Source organism: Metschnikowia bicuspidata (assembly GCF_001664035.1).
Source record: "Metschnikowia bicuspidata var. bicuspidata NRRL YB-4993 chromosome Unknown METBIscaffold_1, whole genome shotgun sequence".
Taxonomy (NCBI): Eukaryota; Fungi; Ascomycota; class Pichiomycetes; order Serinales; family Metschnikowiaceae; genus Metschnikowia; species Metschnikowia bicuspidata.
In genome coordinates, this window is record NW_017387731.1 from 3785461 (window position 1) to 3804462 (window position 19002).

Below are 19002 nucleotides of genomic sequence, written 5' to 3' on the forward strand. Positions count from 1 at the left end.
TTTTTTTGTTTTCAAAACAAATAGAAATTGCGGCCTGTTTCAACCGTTAATAATCAGTCTACGAGCAATGTGGCTATCAAAGTAGCACGGCGCTGTCCATTGACCCAGTGGCCAGCAATTGTCTCAGTTTTTGAGACATGAATACCTTCTTGGTGTGGCGGTTTGAAAGTCTTCTTCGCTTATTTCGGCCAACACCAGGAAAGGATTAGAATTAGAGGAGGGCTGTTTCATTGATGGGTATGACCCCAAAGAACCCTTCTGATCAGTCAGGATTAATCCCGGTGTTGTCGCCATGGTGACGCTCCGTTCAGGTCTTTTCCGAGAATTTCTGCGTTTCCTGCCTTGAACTTTCCAACCATCATCAGAAATATTAGATACCAAAATATCAGACATTTCAACGGTAGTTCCGACATGTTTGGAGCCCATATCCTCTCTCGCGTCTTGGGAAGATTTTTGAGGGAAATTCTGAGTGTATTCTTGGCTGAGTCCCAGATCTTTCTCATCAATAGATTCGAAAGCCATGTCCATGCTATTCGTCACTACATTCAGGTTCAGCACCTCGTAGTTTCCCATAGTCAAGTCCATAGTCAAGTCCATAGCCAGAGAGCTGCCAGGAATCACGTTTTCAAAAGAAGAGGGCTCGAGCTTTCCAGGAACTTCCTTATATGATCTGCTTGGGCGTGGTTCTTGGTAGTCGTTCTCATCGATGTCGGCCAAAACCAAAAAAGGATTATTAGAAAAAGGAGATTTGGAGACAGGAGATTCTGGCTCACTGGTGAGTTTCTTTTCAGAAGTCCCAGAAACTGTCTCCACTTTTGTGCCAGTTCTTTTGCGAGAATTTCTGCGCTTTCTCCCCTGAACTTGCCACTCAGACTCCATGTCAATATCTGGGTTAGCGTCAGGCAGAAGAGCAATGGCTTCCATTTTGGGGATCTCAAGTTCCCCATTGAAAATAGAATTGTTGTCCAGGAACAAGTCTCCTTGCGTTCTTTTGATCTCATCAGTCTCAGTGCAGTCTACAACTACGGCTGGCTTCATAGAAGAACCAGCCGAGGAGCCAAGCTTTGAGTCTGAAATGAAAGAAAGAACGGAAGAAGCACCAGTGTCCCCGTCGGACAATTCCAAAAAGCTACCGTCGCTTGATGGAGAGAAGGCAGTAGAGCAGTCTGTTTCTGTGGCCTTTGAATATCTGGGATAAAAGGGAGAAAAGGCAGCAGCAATTTTAATTGAAATGAAATCAGCATTAGTGTTACCAAGAGTCTGAATCTCAGGTTCAGCCCTAGAGGTGCCAGAGTAGTATTCTTCGATTTGAACAGCGTTCAAGTCTGTGGTGGCAGATTCTGCCTGGACCGAGAGTTCAATAAGGAGCACGACAAGAAAATAGCCTGTGAGGCAAAGCGCAGCGATTTCCGAAACGCAATTGATGAGTCTGAAGCAAAAAATCATTTGTGCAATCATGATGGAGCGTATGTTCGTGAAGAAGGGAGTGATGGAAGAGAGTTTGCAGAAGGTGGAGCGAACACCTGTTTATATAGGAAAAGTGACTTTTTGCAGTCGGCGGCCTAACAAAGTATGGCTGCGAAATCAGGCTGTCGATTCGCGGATCGACATCTATGTCGAGTTGCATAATAACTGTGAGGGACCCCGGGAGAACATACGTGTTCATGCCCTATATTATCACAAGTTTGAAATAATATGGGAGACGATTCTGGTCTTAAGATTAGGTGAATCAAATGGGGAAAAGTTCTGGATGTTGGACGACATTTCATTAGGGTTTTGACATGATATCTGACGGCACCCACGACAGACGTGCATAGAGGGAGGAGGTGCTTTCGAGGATCGTCGGCAAAAACTGATACTAGGGTCCGAACGCTAAGATGTATACTTTTACGATCACCGCTAGCTTATGTTTCATGTAATGACCTGTATTGAGAAAAATACCAGCTTGCTGTTTTAACTGTGTTCTGTAATAGTACCAAAAATACCAGCACTCTGTGTCTATTACGTTCTTGGTTGATACGGGCAACACCCGCTATACTGTTTTAATAGTAGTGACTTGACAAGAATCTCCCGTCTCGCTTTTGATTTCTCGGATTTCTGTTCGCAGGCATTCTAGTTACACGGGGGGTCAATGCCAGTTGCAGCAGAGATGAATCTGCCGCCCTCTAACTGAACTTTCATGGAGCAAATTCCCCACATCCACCAAGAAGGATATGACAAGAAGAGCGCAGAAATATCTAGTTGCTGGTGGCTTGCAAGATTAGTATTAACGTGCGCGAAAGAGGAAACACCTATTCTAGGTCAAACTATACCCTGGTGTCTGATATCACATCTTCGTATTGCAAGCGTCCATGTCTTTTATTGTCGCTGATCTTATCTGAAGAGTTGAGTGATGGAAGGAGGGAAATGATCCTGTGAATTGTGGAAATAGGGATGGCCCGGAGGCTTCCAGAGCTGGCGGGTCTATAGGGCCACCAATCTGCGCAGATGTACACCCCGCTGCAAAAGTGCTAGTTCATACCGATGTCTTTATTTGCCCTTCGATGCCACTAGATCCTGATGCTACTTTCGATGCTACTATAATTTTCTGATGCAACTACAAACTATTGATGCTACTACAACCTTCCGATGCAACTGCCAACCTTTTGGTGCTACTGTAATCTTTCGATGCTACTAAAATCTTTCAATGCTACTACAAACTTCCGATGCTACTACAAACTTCCGATGCTACTACACACCCCAATGCGATTGCAATATTTCGATGCTATTAAAATCTTTCAATGCTACTACAAAATTCCGATGCTACTTCCATCTATTGATGCTACTACAATCTTTCAATGCTACTACAACCTCCCGATGCTATTAAAATCTTTCAATGCTACTTCCAACTTTCGGTGTTACTACAATATTTTGACGCTACTGCCAACTTGCCGTGCTACTACAACCTTCCGATGCTACTACAACCTACAATATCCCGTTTATCTGGTCGTTCTACCTCCCAGTTTATTTACGGCAATGGCCCTCGCTGGGCCCGGGTCCTGCACAGCGCCGCACGACCCAGGCCGCATCCGATGCCGCGCGCCACGTGACCCGGGCATTGGTGGCCATATCTGTTCCTCCCATACTACTTCGTCTCGCAGGATATCGCCCACAACACTCACTGCAATGGACGAGCGTCGCAGCGAACGAAGAGGCCTTTTACCGCAGAGCCTGGGCGCGTCTACCCGGCAGCAGCTTCTCCGCCGGAGACCAGGCAGCCAGCGGGCGCCCCCTCCGGTGGAGGCGCCGGAGGAAACCGTCGTGACCCAGTGCAACCGGTGTGGCAAGGACTTTGTGCAGAAAAAGGCGCGTGACCAGAAGTCCGCCCGCGGGAAAGTGGGCCGGGTGCCCCGGCTCTACAAGTTGTGCGAGCACTGCCGCGAAATGGGCAAGGGCCGGTCTCGGCGATGGCAGATGCGGACCAAGGAGCACGGGGGCTTGTGCCGGCGGTGTGGCGCCATGCTTGCGGGCAGTGACGAGCCGTATGTGTTGTGCACGAAGTGCCGCCAGGCGTTTCGCGACCGCAAGGTGCGGCGGGCCACGGAGGGCAAGTGTGTACAATGCTGTGAGCCGATGGGCTACGCGGGGGCCGCGCTGGAGGAAGAGGGGGAGCGGTATTGGGAGGGGGAGGGAGAGGAGGGTGAGGGAGAGGAGGGAGAGAGAGAGGAGGGAGAGAGAGAGGAGGGAGAGAGAGAGGAGGGAGAGAGAGAAAAAGGAGGGAAAGCGGGGGCGACGGACGGCGTGGGGGCGACACAAGCAGGCGCCCCAGCCAGGGTCGTCAAGGCCCGGTGCCGCAAGTGCCGCGAGTCGCGGCAGCAGCAGCGGCCCACGCGGCCGTTCACCTCGGACTTCATCCAGGGCTTGTACAAGTAGGGCGCGTGCATTGGCGGCGGCCGCGGCGCCACGGCCGCCCGTGCTATGGACAGGAAACGCTAGGGCCCGAACGCAAAGCTGAGCGTCTCGCCGGCACTGGTGTGGCTGAGGCCGTCGGCCACAAAGCCCGCCTCGCTGCTGGCGCCGAAGAGATGCTCCACCGTGCGGCTGGCGCCCGCCAGGTCCGCGTACTGCGTGGCCTCGGGGGCACACTCGAACAAGAACTGGCGCGGCGCCACGGCCGCCGCCAGCCGCCGGAACCGGTCTGCCGGCGTGACCATGAAGAACTCCACGCGGTCGCCGGTACGCACGTGCGCCCCGGGCGAGAGCGCGAGCAAGCCGGCCTTGGCGCCCCAGCCGCCGCCGCCCGCAATGACCTCGTGCCTAGCGGGCGGGGCCGCCGCGCCTGCGCCCGCGCCGTACACCTTGACGTACACCTTGGTGTCCTTGCTGGCCTCGCGCATGAGCCGCGCGTTCTGCTCGAGAAACCGCGCGGCGGGCTGCCCGTTGATGGCCTTGACCAAATTGCCCGTGCAGCCCGAGACCACGAGGTGCTCGCTGTCCGTCAACGGCGTCCAGCGGTCGTGCGCCACGGGCGCCCGGAGCGCCGGCGCCAAGCGGGGAAGCGTCACGTGCAACGCCGAGAGCGTCTGGCCCATGTGGTCGCCGGCGCTTGTGGCCGCCGCGTCCCTCTTCTGGAAGTAGAAGAGCGTGGTGAGCGTGCTGGTGGCGAACGCGGTGTTGGCCAACTCGAGGTCGATGCGGTGGCCGGCCACGTCCAAGCAGAGGCTGCCGGCGGCGCTCCTCCAGGGCACCTTGGCGCCCACGGGATGGATGCCGTCGCTCTCGCGCACGGCCGGCGGCGGGTCGGAGTCCGCGAGAAGCGTGGACCGGCCGATCTTCATGGGCGCGTCCATCCAGAGCTGCGACACGCCGCTGGCGGCCGCGTGCGGCACGGTTCTGTCCACGCCGGCCACGACCACCTGGAGCCCCATGTGCTGGTGGAGCAAGATGGCGTTTTCGATGGTGGCCGCGAGGTTCTGCGGCGTGGCGAGGAACAACGCGGACCGCGCGGCGAGCCCGGCGGGCACGGGGAGCAAGGCGTCGCCAGGGGGGGCCACCACGGTCCTTGCCACAAACGCGGCTCCGTCGGAGGCGGCGGTGGCGATACGGCGAAGTCCGCTCATGCTGGGTGGATTTTGGGCGGGTTTATGGGGTGTTTCGTTTTTGGCTGGCCGGGCTTTGGGCTGGCGTTTTGGCTGGCTGGCTTTTTGGCTGGCTGGGCTTCTGGTGGCAATCCCAAGGATCCGGGCACTAGATAGATTGTGGTGGCAGGGTTTGCTGGCTCACGGACTTGTGGGGCCGGACGTCGGTGCTAAGAAGCGGGGGGTTGGAGGCTCTGGCCCTGCGCTGGTCGCCTTCGCTTCGCGGCGGTCTGCAGGTGCCGGGGCCGCGCGAGTCTGCATTGGGCCGGTGAGAGTTTGCCTGGGGCCCTGGCGAGCTTCCAACGGGCCGGGGTGAGAATTACTCCAATAACGCAGTCTGGGTTTGTCTAAGCATTTGACTTGGTCTTCCGGTGATGCAGGTTGGTCATATCCACCATTAAATATAACACGGAATAAACTGCGTTATTGAAAAATTTGCATGGGGCCGGGTGAGTGTTTGCCTGGGGCCGGGTGAGAATTATTCCAGTGACACGATTTGGTTTCATGAGCACTTGACTTGATCTTTTTATAACGCAGTTCACTTTATATACCACGGCGTTATTGCAAATTTTACCGTGCGGCCGTGGTGAGAAGTTTTGCAATAGCACAGTCTGGTTTCTTCATGAACTCTTGAGTCTTGATTTTTCAGTGACGCAGTGTGGTCTTGTGTACCATAAAAATATACCATGAAATATACCATGAAATAATGTAACACGTACGTCGCCCGGGTGCGAATTTACATCGGGCCGGGAAATAGTCATTTCAAGAACACAGTCTGGTTTTATGAACATTTGGCTTATTCTTTCAGTAACACAATTCAGTCTTGTATACTGTAAGATACACTAAAAGGCAACTTTCGTTACTAAAGAATTGCATGGGGCCAGGTGAGAGCTTACCTTGGGGCCGGGTGAGCACTTGATCTTTCAATAGCGCAGTCTAGTCTCATATACTATAAAGTATGTCATAACATAAATTGCGTCGTTTGATGACTCACATTAGGGCCGTCGTGGGAATATACCTGGGACCGTCGTGAGACATTTTGAATAGCATAGTTCAGTTGTATATGGGCATTTTATTTTTGTATGAACATTTCGCTTAATCTTTCTATAACGCAATTTGGTTTTCTATGAACATTTGGTTCTTGATCTTTTAGTCAAGCACTTCAGTTTTATACCATGGCCATTTTCAATCCCATCTACGGCAACGGCTAGACACCATGGTCCTCTTGAATGTAAGAATAGACCAGGCCTTGCCAGGTATATCTCACTCTTCGCACCTAATAGTGATATTAATATGAGCCTTGCTTGGATCCCACAATGAGTAAACATCTCGCAATATACGAGAAAAAAGCGGGAAGCCACACGCACGCAGTGGTTCTCCTTCTCCAAATATGGATAGTACTAGGTGATGTATGGTGTTATACCAGACCCGGGTACTACTCTTAGGTGCCGTTTATTGAGTATGTATACAGTCCACAAGATCTGTGCAACTATTACACGGCAATATAACATTCTTGTTTGGACACATTTCAGATCATCTGCCATGGGCGTGGCACCCACACAAGGATCACTGCTTGGGATGCAATTCTTCCATTGCTTGTTCGCCGTAGTAATGTTTCGCCACCTCATCGACCCATTTCTCCTCCACGCGCATACAGTTCCGCATGTACTCTTTGCTGGTCAATACCAACTCATGATAAATGTCCAATTTTGAAGGCGGCTTGACTCGCCCCAATCCAGAGGATGGATGGATGTAAACGGGCTGCTTTCTTTTGAGCAGCATGTAGTTGTTTCCTAATTCGGAGAGTCGGGCAATGTTTGGGAAAAACCCACTGAAGAGGGCCTTCTGAATCTTCTCTTCATCTATATGTATCTGATCAGGGGCGTCTAGCTCAATCCCAACTTTTCCGCATGTACCTTCTAATTGCTGTCGAATCTCCCGCGTTCTCTTTAGCGTTTTGTATCTTCAAACCGACATTCCAGCAACATACGCCTGGATCCTTCTTTCATGCACGCGCAACCCTGTTTTTCCAACCTCTAGTTTTATTTGATAAAGTAGAGTTGTCTAGAATATGAAATAAAGTGGTGAAATTAAGTATAATTATTACTTTCACGGTGCTACTGCAAAATTTACGTGGGGCCCGTGGTGCGAATTAGGTGAGATAATTTCAGACTTGGTTTTATGAGCATTTGAGTCTTGATCCTCCAGTAACGCAGTGTAGCATTGTGTGCCATGAAATACACCTTAGAGTAACCTTCGTTATTGTATATTCTAGATCGGGTCGTGGTGAGAAGTTATTCAATGCATTTCAGCCTTATATACCACGGCGTTATTGCAAAATTTACTTGGGGTCGTGGTAAGATTCTTTGCAATAGCAGTTTAGATTTATAAGTGCATATGAGTCTTATCTTTCAGTAACGCAGTCAGGTTTTCATGAGCATCTGCCTGTTCTTTTAGTAATGCAGTCGAGTTTTGTAAACCATAAAATACACCATGAGACAAACTGCGTTATTGATCAATTTCGGTCGGGGCCGGTGAGAGTTTATATCGGGCCGCGGTGAGAATTATTCCAACAACACAGTCTGGGTTTATATTAGCATTAGACTCAATATTGCAGTAACGCAATTTATTCTTATATACTAAAAACACCATAGAAGAAGCTGCGTCATTGAAAATTGGTGGAGGCGTCGAGCAGGGCTGGCGCATGTACTTGGGCTCGTCCCGTGGTCCTGAAAACGGCCTTTGTTCATCCTCCGCCATGGGTGTGTGTTTGACGTATCCTAGTTGTAAGATGGATCAAATGCAAATCTCCTCGTTGTTGGATGGATGCTGGACAGGGACCCGGGCCGGGAATGGGCCGTCTCCTTCCGTTTTCGGACGCTCGCCAAATCACGTCTGGAGTTGTGCCTTTGTGTTGATTTTACGGCGTTTCCAGCTGTATTCTATTTCTAATATATCTGGCTGGTGGGATACAGTATTTTCTTCTTGTTTATGCGCAATCACTCTACCAAGTTCTCTTGTTAGCCATTCCACAAATGTGTCTGTGCTCTCAACCCCTTCGCCTATGCACCTTCTACTCTCAGCTATTGATGTATCTTGATTTCTCATGGATTATCTTGAACCTTCACCAACTTCACCAATGTCTCCGAAACTCTCAATAAAAAATTCAATTCTGTATTTTTTTTTGAGATCAATTCTGTATCGTGTAATCTTATTCATCGACATATCTTGTACTCTCCTATTTTTATCTTGAACTTCGTCATTGTTTCCTGTACTCTCGCTCATGGATTTTAAACTCTCATTAATGTATCTTGTACTCCCAATCATCCCACTAACGTATCTGTGCTTCCAACCAACTCAAAAGCTGTAGCATGTTTTTTGGTTTGGACACCAAAAAAAAAACGGCAACCATTTTAGTTTGAGTATTTTCAAAATCAGCGGGCAAAGGAATACGCTCAGACAATTCCAAGATCGATCTCTTAACAGGCCGATGTAGTTAAAGGACGCTTATAACCCCAGGATGTTCGTCATTATCCTTGAAAGATTCATTGTAGAAATCATAGATACTATTTATTGAAAATGTAAACTATGAGGTTAATATATCCCACTTTTAAACGAAAATTGGTTTTCATGATTTCAAAACACCAATAAAGCAGCCCCATAGGTATCATTGGGTACATCCATTATTGCTAGTACAAATACTTTCGCGTGACAAATAGTCAAACTTCTTGGTTCACATATAGGGAAGCTATTTCAGGACACACTTAGGGAAGAAATGTTTCAAAATTTACATGAATCTTTGAAAATAGGGGAGGGGGTGACGTTTCTAGCTATTGATGGACTACTAAAACAATGATTAATTTCAAACTACCATGGTTCTTCCAGTTGAATTTGAGGTGTTGATTGGTTGACAAGTGAGGCAGAAAACCAAATTCCAAGTTCGATTGTGCCTACCATCTTTTTCTTTTCGTGATCAAATAGAGGATTGGCAAGATAATTTCACTCATACTTCGGGTCAACAAGACCCGACCAGAATTTAAGATTCCAGCTTATTGGCCAGGAATGCCCGGTACTCCTAAACTTTGGTCTCATTTCGTCTGGGCAGAGTTTGCATTTCTCACCTGCTCAAGACCAGGCAAGAGTGACAACAGCTAAATTCCATGAATAAACTCAGTATTTTTGCAGACCAGGGCTTTTGTTCCAATGAGTATATCAGATACTAACAATATGGGAGCCATAACCGTGTGGCCGTCCTGATACTGAAAGTAAAGATTGAAGGATCTTGCCAGGATACTGAACATTAGAGTTTCTCTTGTCTCCAGGGCCTCGTCTCCAATAGCCTGGCCCCAAATGTTTTGTCGCATGAAAAGAATTAACGTCCTCGGAAGTTGACTCGAGATCCTTTCCGTTTGTCACAGGAGTGATGTCATGATTCCACAAATGAACTTAGGAAATGTCGAACAGTCTGAACACAGGAATAAACAAATCTTCTTCGTTGCCTGCAACCTACCTTCCCCCGAATTTCTTGTTTTCCCATTAGCTGCTGCTGAAAAATGTAGTAGAAGTAATGGAAATTATGGTGTTTGTGAAACACACGTCCAAAATCTATGTTGATGCTCTGAGGGTCAATTTTCTTATAACGTTTCTAAAAGCACTATTTGACGTGAAGCCTCCGAATTTTTATTGTAATAAAGGCCTGTATTACCTTTCCTTTCTTTGAATGTTTTACAAAATTGCTTGAACGATTTCAAGGCAGTCCTGGTCAAAACTTCGTCCTTGAGGAGTTCATCAACCACATACAAAAGGAATTCAAAGCTGTCAATACTTCAAACTATCTGTTTGTTATCCACTCCTTCAAGCTCTTTTCAGCACTTTCACAAATCAGTTCAACTTGTTTTTTCGTGTACTCGAGATTTTCATTTTTCTCTTCAAGTGAGGCAACCACTGAACCTTTTGGCAACTTCATGACCTATGCACCTTCTACTCGCGGCCATTGATGTATTTTGAACTCTCATTTATGTCTTGAGCTCTCAACCGTTTATATATTTTGTACTCCCATCTACTTATGTATTTGTACTCTCAACCTTCTATACATCTTGTACTTTCTTTCTGTATCTTGTACTCTCAACCATTCCACCCTGTATCTGGCAAGCTCCAAACAATGTGTCTGCCATGCTATCAATCTTGATTCTACCGCCTTCGTGGCCTCTCAATCTTGCTATGCAAACATCTCTAGCTGTGTTTTGAATTCTGATTGAAATTCAGCCAAGCAAGAATGCGGATCTCGTGTCCAATTTTTCCTAGTATAAAATGACTCTGTCAAGACATTGCCTGGCATGGAGCTCTCCGAAAATACCCATGACCCTCCATGCCGAACGCCTCTGATGGCCACATGTGAACTGGAGTGGTCTACTAGATTCTTGTTTTTAGTTTATTTCAGAACCAGGGCTTTCTGGTTTTTATTTGGAAACTTCTGTATTTCTGCACTGTGCTGCAATGTCTTGTGTTATTTGCACGTTCTCTGCCAAGGGCTTTTATCGCTTGCATCAATTAGTAGCACTGAAGCCGTAGGCGATTATTCGTGTATGGGCGAATTTCCCATTTGGATTCCTAGTGTCATGTTCTGCCCTTAATTTGACTGATCTGTATCCCATATTCAGCCGTAGCTATGTCGACGATCTCTACATCCACATCCACTGTACTCCAATCAGGCCGTATCAATCAAAAGCATGGCAGCAGATGGCTAACAAATGACACATATTAATATAAACAATGAATACCCAATGTGGATCATCGGCTGCCAATACGCAGATGATTTCGGAAGTAAACAACAACCATCAACAAATGTCTGTATCAAACAACTATAGCATTGAACCATTCAATACACGATATTATGCGATAGCTGTCAATTAATGTATGAGCACCAACATCTATACATCGGCTGGATCCACCAATGTTTCGCCAATGAGTATGTGTCAAAGCCCGATCGATGGGTATATCAACGCCAGCTGAACCTACCATTGTATCTGTACCAACATCTATGCCAACATCTATACCAACATCTATACATCGGCTGGATCCACCCATGTCCACCTGCCTTAACTCTCCATTCAGACCAAGCCGCGCCCGGCTCGCTAGTAGCCCCACGCTTAGACCACGACCTCCATGCATTACACAGACCCTTTCACTTTTCTGCGCTTCACATCCTCCAGTCTCTCGGTGTCTTCTGCAACCACACAGTCCTCCGCGGCCTGTCCGACCTGGGATTCGTGGTCTGCGTCCGGCTGCTCGGCCATGGCTTTCTTCTCCTTCTCTAGAAGAGGCAACACGGCCGCCTCCACGGCCGCAAACTCGTCCGCCAAGACGACGCTGTCGCCCTTGTCGAGAACACGCTTCAACACAGGACCCCACACTCTCTGGTCACGCTCGGTGAAGTCGCTGAGCTGGAACACGTTCTTGCCCAACTCCCAGTTCGCCTGCTTGCAGCGCACCAACTCGGCCATGAACGCCAGCAGGCCCACGGCCCGGCCCAAGTCGCTGACCAAGCTCCGTATGTAGGTGCCGGACCCAACAGACGCCGTGGCGTGGAAAACAGGCGGTCTGCCCGAGGGCTCGTGCGACGGGTCCACCAACTGGGGGCGGATGTTGGTGGCTTTGTCTGCGTCGTCCACGTCCGCGCGGGCCATGAACTCCGCGGAGTAGCAGAGCTCGTGGTCGTCGAGCGTGGGGTTGTTGAACACGGCCTTCCCCATCAGGTCAGCCGTGGCGGGGCACGCAAGATACCCGTACTTGTCGTGGGGCCCGAAGTCGTCGTGCACCACAAACAGGTGCACCTTGACGGCACGCGGCTCGATGGCCTTGGGCACGGGGATGCCCTCGCGCGCGTATTCGTACAACGGCTTGCCGTTCACCTTGAGCGCCGAGTACACTGGCGGCGTCTGCCTGATGGTGCCCACGAATTTGGCCGCGGCTTGCTGCAAGCGCCCCAAGGTCACGCCGGCCACGTCCGTCTGCGTGACCACCTCACCCTCCAGGTCGCCCGTGGTCGTGGACTGGCCCAACACGGCCCTGGTTTCGTAGGTCTTGGTGCACTCGCCCAAGTAGTAGCTGAGCTGCTTTGTGCCGGAGCCCACGCCGATGATGAGCACGCCGGACGCGAGCGGGTCCAACGTGCCGCCGTGCCCCATCTTGATTTTGGTCCTGCGCACGCGGTTGGCGATTTTGGCCTCCAGCCATCTGGTGCCCAGGGTCAACTGGTCGTGGACTTTCTGCTTCATCTCGGCCAAGTCGCTGGCAAACACGTCCGAGCCGTCGAAGATCGACTGGATCTGGAGCACCACTTTGGACGACGACACGCCGCTGGGTTTTTCTACTGCCAAAATTCCGTTCATGTTGCGAGGAAGGTATCGGAACATTCGATGGGCACGCGATGCTCACTTTGGTGAGATGCGAAGAGCATCGCCTGGCGGGCCGTGGCGCGGGCCCAGGGCCCTAGGGCCGGGCGGTAGGACATGCGGCCGCGCGGGCCCGAAAAAACAGGCCACGGGTCTGTCTCTGGGTTTTTGTTTCGGTCACAATTTTTTCGAACGGGGCGTTCGTTTGTGTGCGTGTGTGTTTTTTTTTTTCCTTTTTTGCTCTTTGATCTTTTTGAGGCTTTTTTTTTGTTGGTCTCTGCGCTGGCTTGTGCTCTGCTCTTGGATCCTATTTTGTTTTGTCTGGTGAATGGGTTGTCTGGTGAATGGGACTGGCCCTGAGTTCGCGCCCGTATGCCTAGGGCCACCTCAGGCCAGGCCCGGAGCCGCGGGGCGGCCTTGCCGTGTTCAGCTATCGATAGCCCCAGACGGGCTGAGCTTTGGGGTTCGCTGAGTGACGGAGCTGAGCCTTGTTCCGTTTTTTTAATAACAAGTCTTTCGAGACTTTTTGCGTTGTGAAAAATTTGCCCTGTAGTTTCGGGTATCCGTTTGTTGATGTTCCTGTTTTCCTCGGACCTCTAAATTCCAGAGTCCCCGTTTTGGCTCTAATCATCGGTTGGTTTAGATCGAAGATCCTTGATTCTTCCAGACCCATTTTTAAGATTCCGATTTGTTTTAGATTTCGGCTTCTCCGCCGTTTGTTTTTTCCACATTCTCTTTCGCTCGTTTCAAGTCTTTCTTCCACTTTCTTCCAATTTCTTCCACTTTCTTCTCTTCGTCTTCGAAATCTCAAGTGGCCCCTGAATTCTATATTCAAGTCCCCAAATTCCGGAGGGGTGCAGCCTTGGGCTTGGGCTTCCCCGGCTGAGCTTGGGCCTGGTTGGGGTGTTTGATCGGATCCCCTTCAGATCTCCCATTTTGCCCCAACAATGTGCACGTCGTCTTTCAGCGGCCATTGATTCTCCACCAGCAGAGCTCATTGTTTTATTCGCCTTTGTCTTGTTCTCCCAGAGCATGGATGGATCTCGGGCTCAGGTGCCCCGCACTGGGCCCCGCTACCATGGGAATCTGGAAGTCCAAAGATAGCATGGCACTTTTTAGCAAGGACATCACCTGTAAGTCCGGATGCTTAGCTCTCAAGCTTATGTTCACTGACTCCACATATGCATCGAGTGCCTTCATCTTGAGTTCCGAGTTAGAAGCCACAAGATACTTGGAGTAGAATGTAGAGTAAAGCGCACCAGAGAAAAAGTCCACCATGTTCTCTAGCCACGTGTGTTTACCATGCGGTGTAGCCGCCTCGTGGAGAAGCTTGTTGATAGTCTGCACGATATCCCGGAACTCATTTTTCGTGAGCCACTGAGGCACCAACGGCGTGAGCGAAGTGACTCCGAACTTTTGCCCTCCGTATGCACCGCAGACTTGGAACTCCGTCACGGCTTCACTAGTTAAAGCCGCTGGCTCGTGCCCTGGAACATAGGCAGAAAACTGGGGCACCATGTACAGCTCTTCGCATAGGTCGTAGATCCGGGGGACCCGTACGATTCTTGTCCGTCCGTAAAGTTCTCCACCATATGCGGCGTATACATTGGGAAAGTGGCTGACCACTAGTGCCGGACGATGCTCTTGATGCGCTTGGTCTTCCCCTGAGTTCAGATTTTGCTGGGGGCTCCCTTCAGCAAAATTCAACGGCCGATACTCAGAGACAAGGTACTCGTGATAGTTGAAGAAAACCAAATGCTTTGCGGTGTTGGCTCCCGCGTACTTTGCGAGTGGATCATTCATGAGACACACGGAGCTACCCCGGAGCAAGTTGACAATACTGGTGCAGATGTAACAGGGAAGAATTAAAAAGATACAAAAACATATGATTTCGCCCAGGATCGAACTGGGGACGTTCTGCGTGTTAAGCAGATGCCATAACCAACTAGACCACGAAACCGTATGTAAAGAATCCGGGAGGCCAATCGAATAAGTAAAATTAAAAATGTTGGATTTACATCGACACCACCAAGGTTCTCTCTTTGTGTAATGATCTGGGAAATTAGCAGCTGCTGCGAATTCAAAAGGCCATTGTGCGCCATTGCGGATGCGCTCGTTTTCGTATCGTGAAGCCCTAAGTTAAGGCTGGGCCCGCGCACGACCACCCAGGTATAAGAATGAGAGCGCGGGCTGAAAACTTTTCGCCCGCCATCAGAAAATGTATGTTCTTTTTCGAACTCAAACTGTACTACCTGATGATACTTCGTCCGCAAGGACACGCTATAACCCAGCTCATTTGATATACTGTTCATGATAAGAATTCTTCCACTAGATAGCTGATAGTACGCCGTTGCATTTTGCCCGGACAAGCACTAACAAATTAGGACCCGTCAGCTGTCGCCCCATTTGACTTTGCCATTCCTCTACCCTGCAGCCATGGCTCTGCTTTCTCTGTAAACTTCTCTACTCATCACTGTTCGACTTCCACGTATTGCTGTCCAGTGCTTCAAATCAGTCTTGGACTGGTGGCTTTCTGTACATAAATTATTTTCGAGGCCAATCAAACCGCCGGCGGAAGGATGTCTCTTTCTATGTGTTGTTTGATTGTCAGTTATTTTCATTGCACTTGACTTCTCCAATTGCCTCTGTTTGTCTAGTAATCTAGATGACAACTTGTCTTCTACTCTACTTGTTGACCGCTGGATTCCATTACTCAAACATCTTTGCTTGCCATGGTCTTTTTCGGAAACAAGATTGATATCTTGGTTCAAAGTTTCCAGTATGCGGAAAAACGCTGAGGATGACACCCGCACAAGGCCATTATCGAACAATAAAATCCATCTTTGGAGAATAGTGACCTGCTACTACACAATTCGAAAATGACATTCGGAAAGAACCAGAATGAAAGTTCACGACGAGAGGGAAATGGAGAAAAGACGTCTGGAGGCCGAGGCGAATGAGTCGTAGTGATGACTCGCGGACGAAACACCCGTATCGCTCAGCGCTCATATTTGAGCATAATGACTGTGCCGATCAGAGAGCACGAACTGCTGAGTCAAAGCGATCAAGGGTGTTCTTCTTCAGAGATCCCAAATTTGGCGATAGCGAAGACTAGGTTATGATCAGGGACCATTTTCTCATTTTCCATTTGTCTAACCTGTTTGTCTAGTGCTTTCTTAATCCATCTGTTCATTTATTTATTCGTTCATTCGTCCATTCTTCGATTCGTCTACATCAATCTTATTTGATTATTCATAATACGATCTGGAAATTAGACTACGGGAATACGAGCCCGAAAATAAAACCGGTATGTTTAATTCAAAGCATCGAGTATTAAAGGATACTCTATGATATACTGGTAGTAATGGAAACTAATTTCTTCAATGGTTCAAGTTCAGGCTCAATCAATCAATGGTAGATTGTCTATATCATAGGGTTTACTCTATATTTCATCATTTTATGAGATTTCCGCGTTGGGAGGGATTAATAAATCAATACTTTCAATTGAAAATTAAAACTCCTGGAGATTGGTAATTATCTTCATATTTGTCCATTTACCTATATGCAAATGACCAGTTATCTATGTGCCCATTTGCCTTATTGTAGATTGTTCAACAATCGATTTGTCGAACTATCTATTTTTTATTTGTACAATTACCTATTTCTCTGCTGATCTATAGTACATTTATCTCGTCGCACAATTTTCTTGTTAACTGTTAAACAAGGCGGCGTCTCCTAATTTTGCTGCACGAGTCCGTCTTGTTTCGCAAGCAGGGAAACCAAAGATAGTCATAGAGAACGGCCAAGATTTGATAAAGAAGAGACTCCATGTGTCTGTTTTCGGTGAACAGTGCCAAATTCGAGCATTCGTTCACGGACTGGACTAGAAGGCTCACTTCGTTGAGGAGATTCTGGAGGTTGGCGAAGTCGCAGCCGATTAAAAGTTTCTCGAACTGATCTACGAATTTCTCAAAGAAGGCCGGTTTTCTATCAATGCGATAGTTTCTTTTGTCCATTTCCTATTTATCCCTTACTCATTCAACTATTCATCTGTTTATTGTGGCATTTGTGCATCTATCAATTCTTTTCACCATTCATCTCTTTGTTCACTTACCCAATTAACTACTATCTATCTATCCATTGTCCAAATAACCTTTGAGTATTTGTCCAATTATCTATTTACCTAATCATCCACGAAATATTTAAAGGCTCAGTTTTTCGTTATTAATTTGTCTCTTTGTCTGATCATCGTAATCATGTTTCTGTCTATTCCCCTATTTTCCAGTTTGTCAAATTCTCTATTTCTACATTGTTTTATTCGTCCAGCTATCAATCTCTCCATTTCTCCATTTGCCCAAGCATCCCTCAGTCCTCTGTCCAAGTATTAGTCTATCTATTTCTCCACCAATGATTTGATAATTCATTTGTCCATTATCAATACGCCCATTCGTCTTGACATATATTGGTCTATTTGCCCTCAATTCAATTCGTGCAATTTTTATTTTTTTCTTTATCCAAATGTCTATTTTACCACCCTCCAATTTGTCAAAATGTCAGTGTCTTCATTTTGTCTTAAAAATTTTTATCAACTTATCCAGTTTCCACTCATCCAAATCTGCACTACTTCTCCAATTGCCCAAACATTCCAATGTTCATTTGTCCAGCCATTATTTTGTCGATCTCTCCATTTCTTCATTTACACAGATGTCCTTTCGGCCAACTGCCAATTTGCCAATTTCCTTACTTGTCTATATACACCTGTCCATGATCTATTTTCGAATAGTATTTTTTGTCTATTTGCCTTTAATTTGTCAAAAAATGCAATTCTACAATATTCTATTCGTCGAATTACTCATCTGTCAAATTCCTCCTTTCTCCATATTTACCCATTTTTCAATACATCCCTCAGCCCTTTGCTCAATAATACATATACCTATATATCCGCCAATTATTTACTCTCTACCCATGATTCCATTTTTGCCTTTAAGTAACTTCCTTACATTTTGCATCTATTCATTTCCTCATTCGACTAGCCACCATCTTGTCAGCTCTCCAAATATGCTTTGAGAAGGCGTGGCGGGTCGCAGGAAGTGGGCTCCTTAAGTCCGCTACAACCATCCGAGTTGAAGCGACTACTACAGGAGACCTATCCTAGGAGTCGATGAGGTAATATCCAAGACGTCAACAGATACGGGCCATGAGGACCATCCAGGCCGTGACACACGGAAGGGGACGGGCCGAGCTAAGACACTTGGTACGTAGGTGGGAGCTATTTAAAGGTTTTTTATATATATTACCTATATATTTTTGCCCTTTAATCAAATGAATCTACCAAAAAGAACAAAAGGTTCACGATTTTGTCTATTTATTATCCCATTCGAGTAGCCATCATTTTTTCTTTTTTCCGAATATCCTTGGACAATTTGTCCAACTGTTTAATCATTTCTTGGTCTATTTGCCTCTGATTCAATTTGAGCATTTTATTGTTCATTTCCTCATTCGGCCAGCTATCAAATATCAGCCCATGAATTTCTTCATCTATCCATATATCCAAACATCCCTCAACTCTTGCTCAACTACCCATCTACATATCCATCCCCCAACTATTTACTAATTTATTTGTACATTATCGATCTATCCATTTGTCTGATCGTGTATTCGTCTATTTTTCCTTTTTGCCTCTATGTCAATGTCCAAATTTATAATTTCAATCTATCAACTTCTCCAGAGTCCATTTATCCAAATATTCATTTGACCAGCCCTCAATTAGACAAAATCCTCATTTCGCCATTTCTGCATCCATCCAAATATTTCCTCGACCAGCTGTCGAATTGTTAAATTCCCCAACTCTTCAACTCTCTATCTGTTCAATCATTCATCGGTCAATTTCTCCATTTTTCCATTTTCCATACATTCCTCAACTCAACCACCCATCTACCTATTTATCCACCGACCATATACTAATTCATTTCTCCAATATCTATTCGCCCATTCGTCCAATCATTTATTGGTCTATTTGCCTTTGATTCAAGTTTGCATTCTTTATTTATCCATTTCCCCATTCGACTAGCCATCATTTTGTCAAATTTCCGAGTATCCCTTGACTATTTGTCCAACTGTCTAATCATTTCTGGGTCTATTTGCCCATAATTCGATTTGTGCATCTTTATTAATCATTTCCCCATTCGACTAGCCATCATTTTGTCGAATTTACTCTTTAACTACTTGACCATTATTCTTGTCATTGATTGGTCTTTAATACTTTCCTCTAATTCAATTTGTGCATTTTATTATCCATTTTCCATCCGGCCAAATACCAAATATCAGCTTGTCAATTCCTTCATCGATCCATACCCAAACATCCCTCAACTCTTGCTCCACTACCCATCTATATATCCATCCCCCAACTAAATAATAATTCATTTCTTCCTTATCAATGAGTCCATTTGTCTTGACATATATTGGTCTATTTACCCAAAATTCAATTTGTG

General features: G+C 47.1%; 6 protein-coding genes and 1 non-coding gene across 7 annotated transcripts; 1 reads left to right on the plus strand and 6 right to left on the minus strand.

The window, feature by feature from the left end:
- Window positions 1-111: 111 nt before the first annotated feature.
- On the minus strand, window positions 112-410 carry METBIDRAFT_30340 (uncharacterized protein; the record flags this gene model as incomplete). Its single annotated transcript, XM_018855620.1, has 1 exon — window positions 112-410. A coding segment is annotated over exon 1 (231 nt), but the record flags the coding sequence as incomplete, so codon positions are not given.
- Window positions 411-2500: 2090 nt separating this feature from the next.
- On the plus strand, window positions 2501-4104 carry METBIDRAFT_115782 (uncharacterized protein). The gene has a single exon (XM_018854023.1). It carries the CDS (start codon window positions 2629-2631, stop codon window positions 3910-3912), a length of 1284 nt encoding a protein of 427 aa, XP_018714465.1. The 5' UTR covers window positions 2501-2628; the 3' UTR covers window positions 3913-4104.
- Window positions 3972-5099, minus strand: METBIDRAFT_36519 (uncharacterized protein; the record flags this gene model as incomplete). The annotated part of the gene is made up of 1 exon (XM_018856750.1): window positions 3972-5099. One exon carries the CDS (start codon window positions 5097-5099, stop codon window positions 3972-3974), a length of 1128 nt encoding a protein of 375 aa, XP_018714466.1.
- Window positions 5100-6683: 1584 nt separating this feature from the next.
- On the minus strand, window positions 6684-7351 carry METBIDRAFT_228665 (oligonucleotide/oligosaccharide-binding-fold domain-containing protein; the record flags this gene model as incomplete). Its single annotated transcript, XM_018855211.1, has 2 exons — window positions 6684-7080; window positions 7251-7351. 2 exons carry the CDS (start codon window positions 7349-7351, stop codon window positions 6684-6686), a joined length of 498 nt encoding a protein of 165 aa, XP_018714467.1.
- Window positions 7352-11443: 4092 nt separating this feature from the next.
- Window positions 11444-12508, minus strand: PUS4 (pseudouridine synthase; the record flags this gene model as incomplete). Its single annotated transcript, XM_018854821.1, has 1 exon — window positions 11444-12508. A coding segment is annotated over one exon (1065 nt), but the record flags the coding sequence as incomplete, so codon positions are not given.
- Window positions 12509-13513: 1005 nt separating this feature from the next.
- Window positions 13514-14314, minus strand: METBIDRAFT_10185 (uncharacterized protein; the record flags this gene model as incomplete). The annotated part of the gene is made up of 1 exon (XM_018853702.1): window positions 13514-14314. The coding sequence occupies one exon, from the start codon at window positions 14312-14314 to the stop codon at window positions 13514-13516; it is 801 nt and encodes a 266-aa protein (XP_018714469.1).
- Window positions 14315-14397: 83 nt separating this feature from the next.
- METBIDRAFT_t50 lies at window positions 14398-14471 on the minus strand. Its single transcript has one exon. It is a non-coding gene; the product is annotated as a tRNA-Val (tRNA).
- Window positions 14472-19002: the final 4531 nt, after the last annotated feature.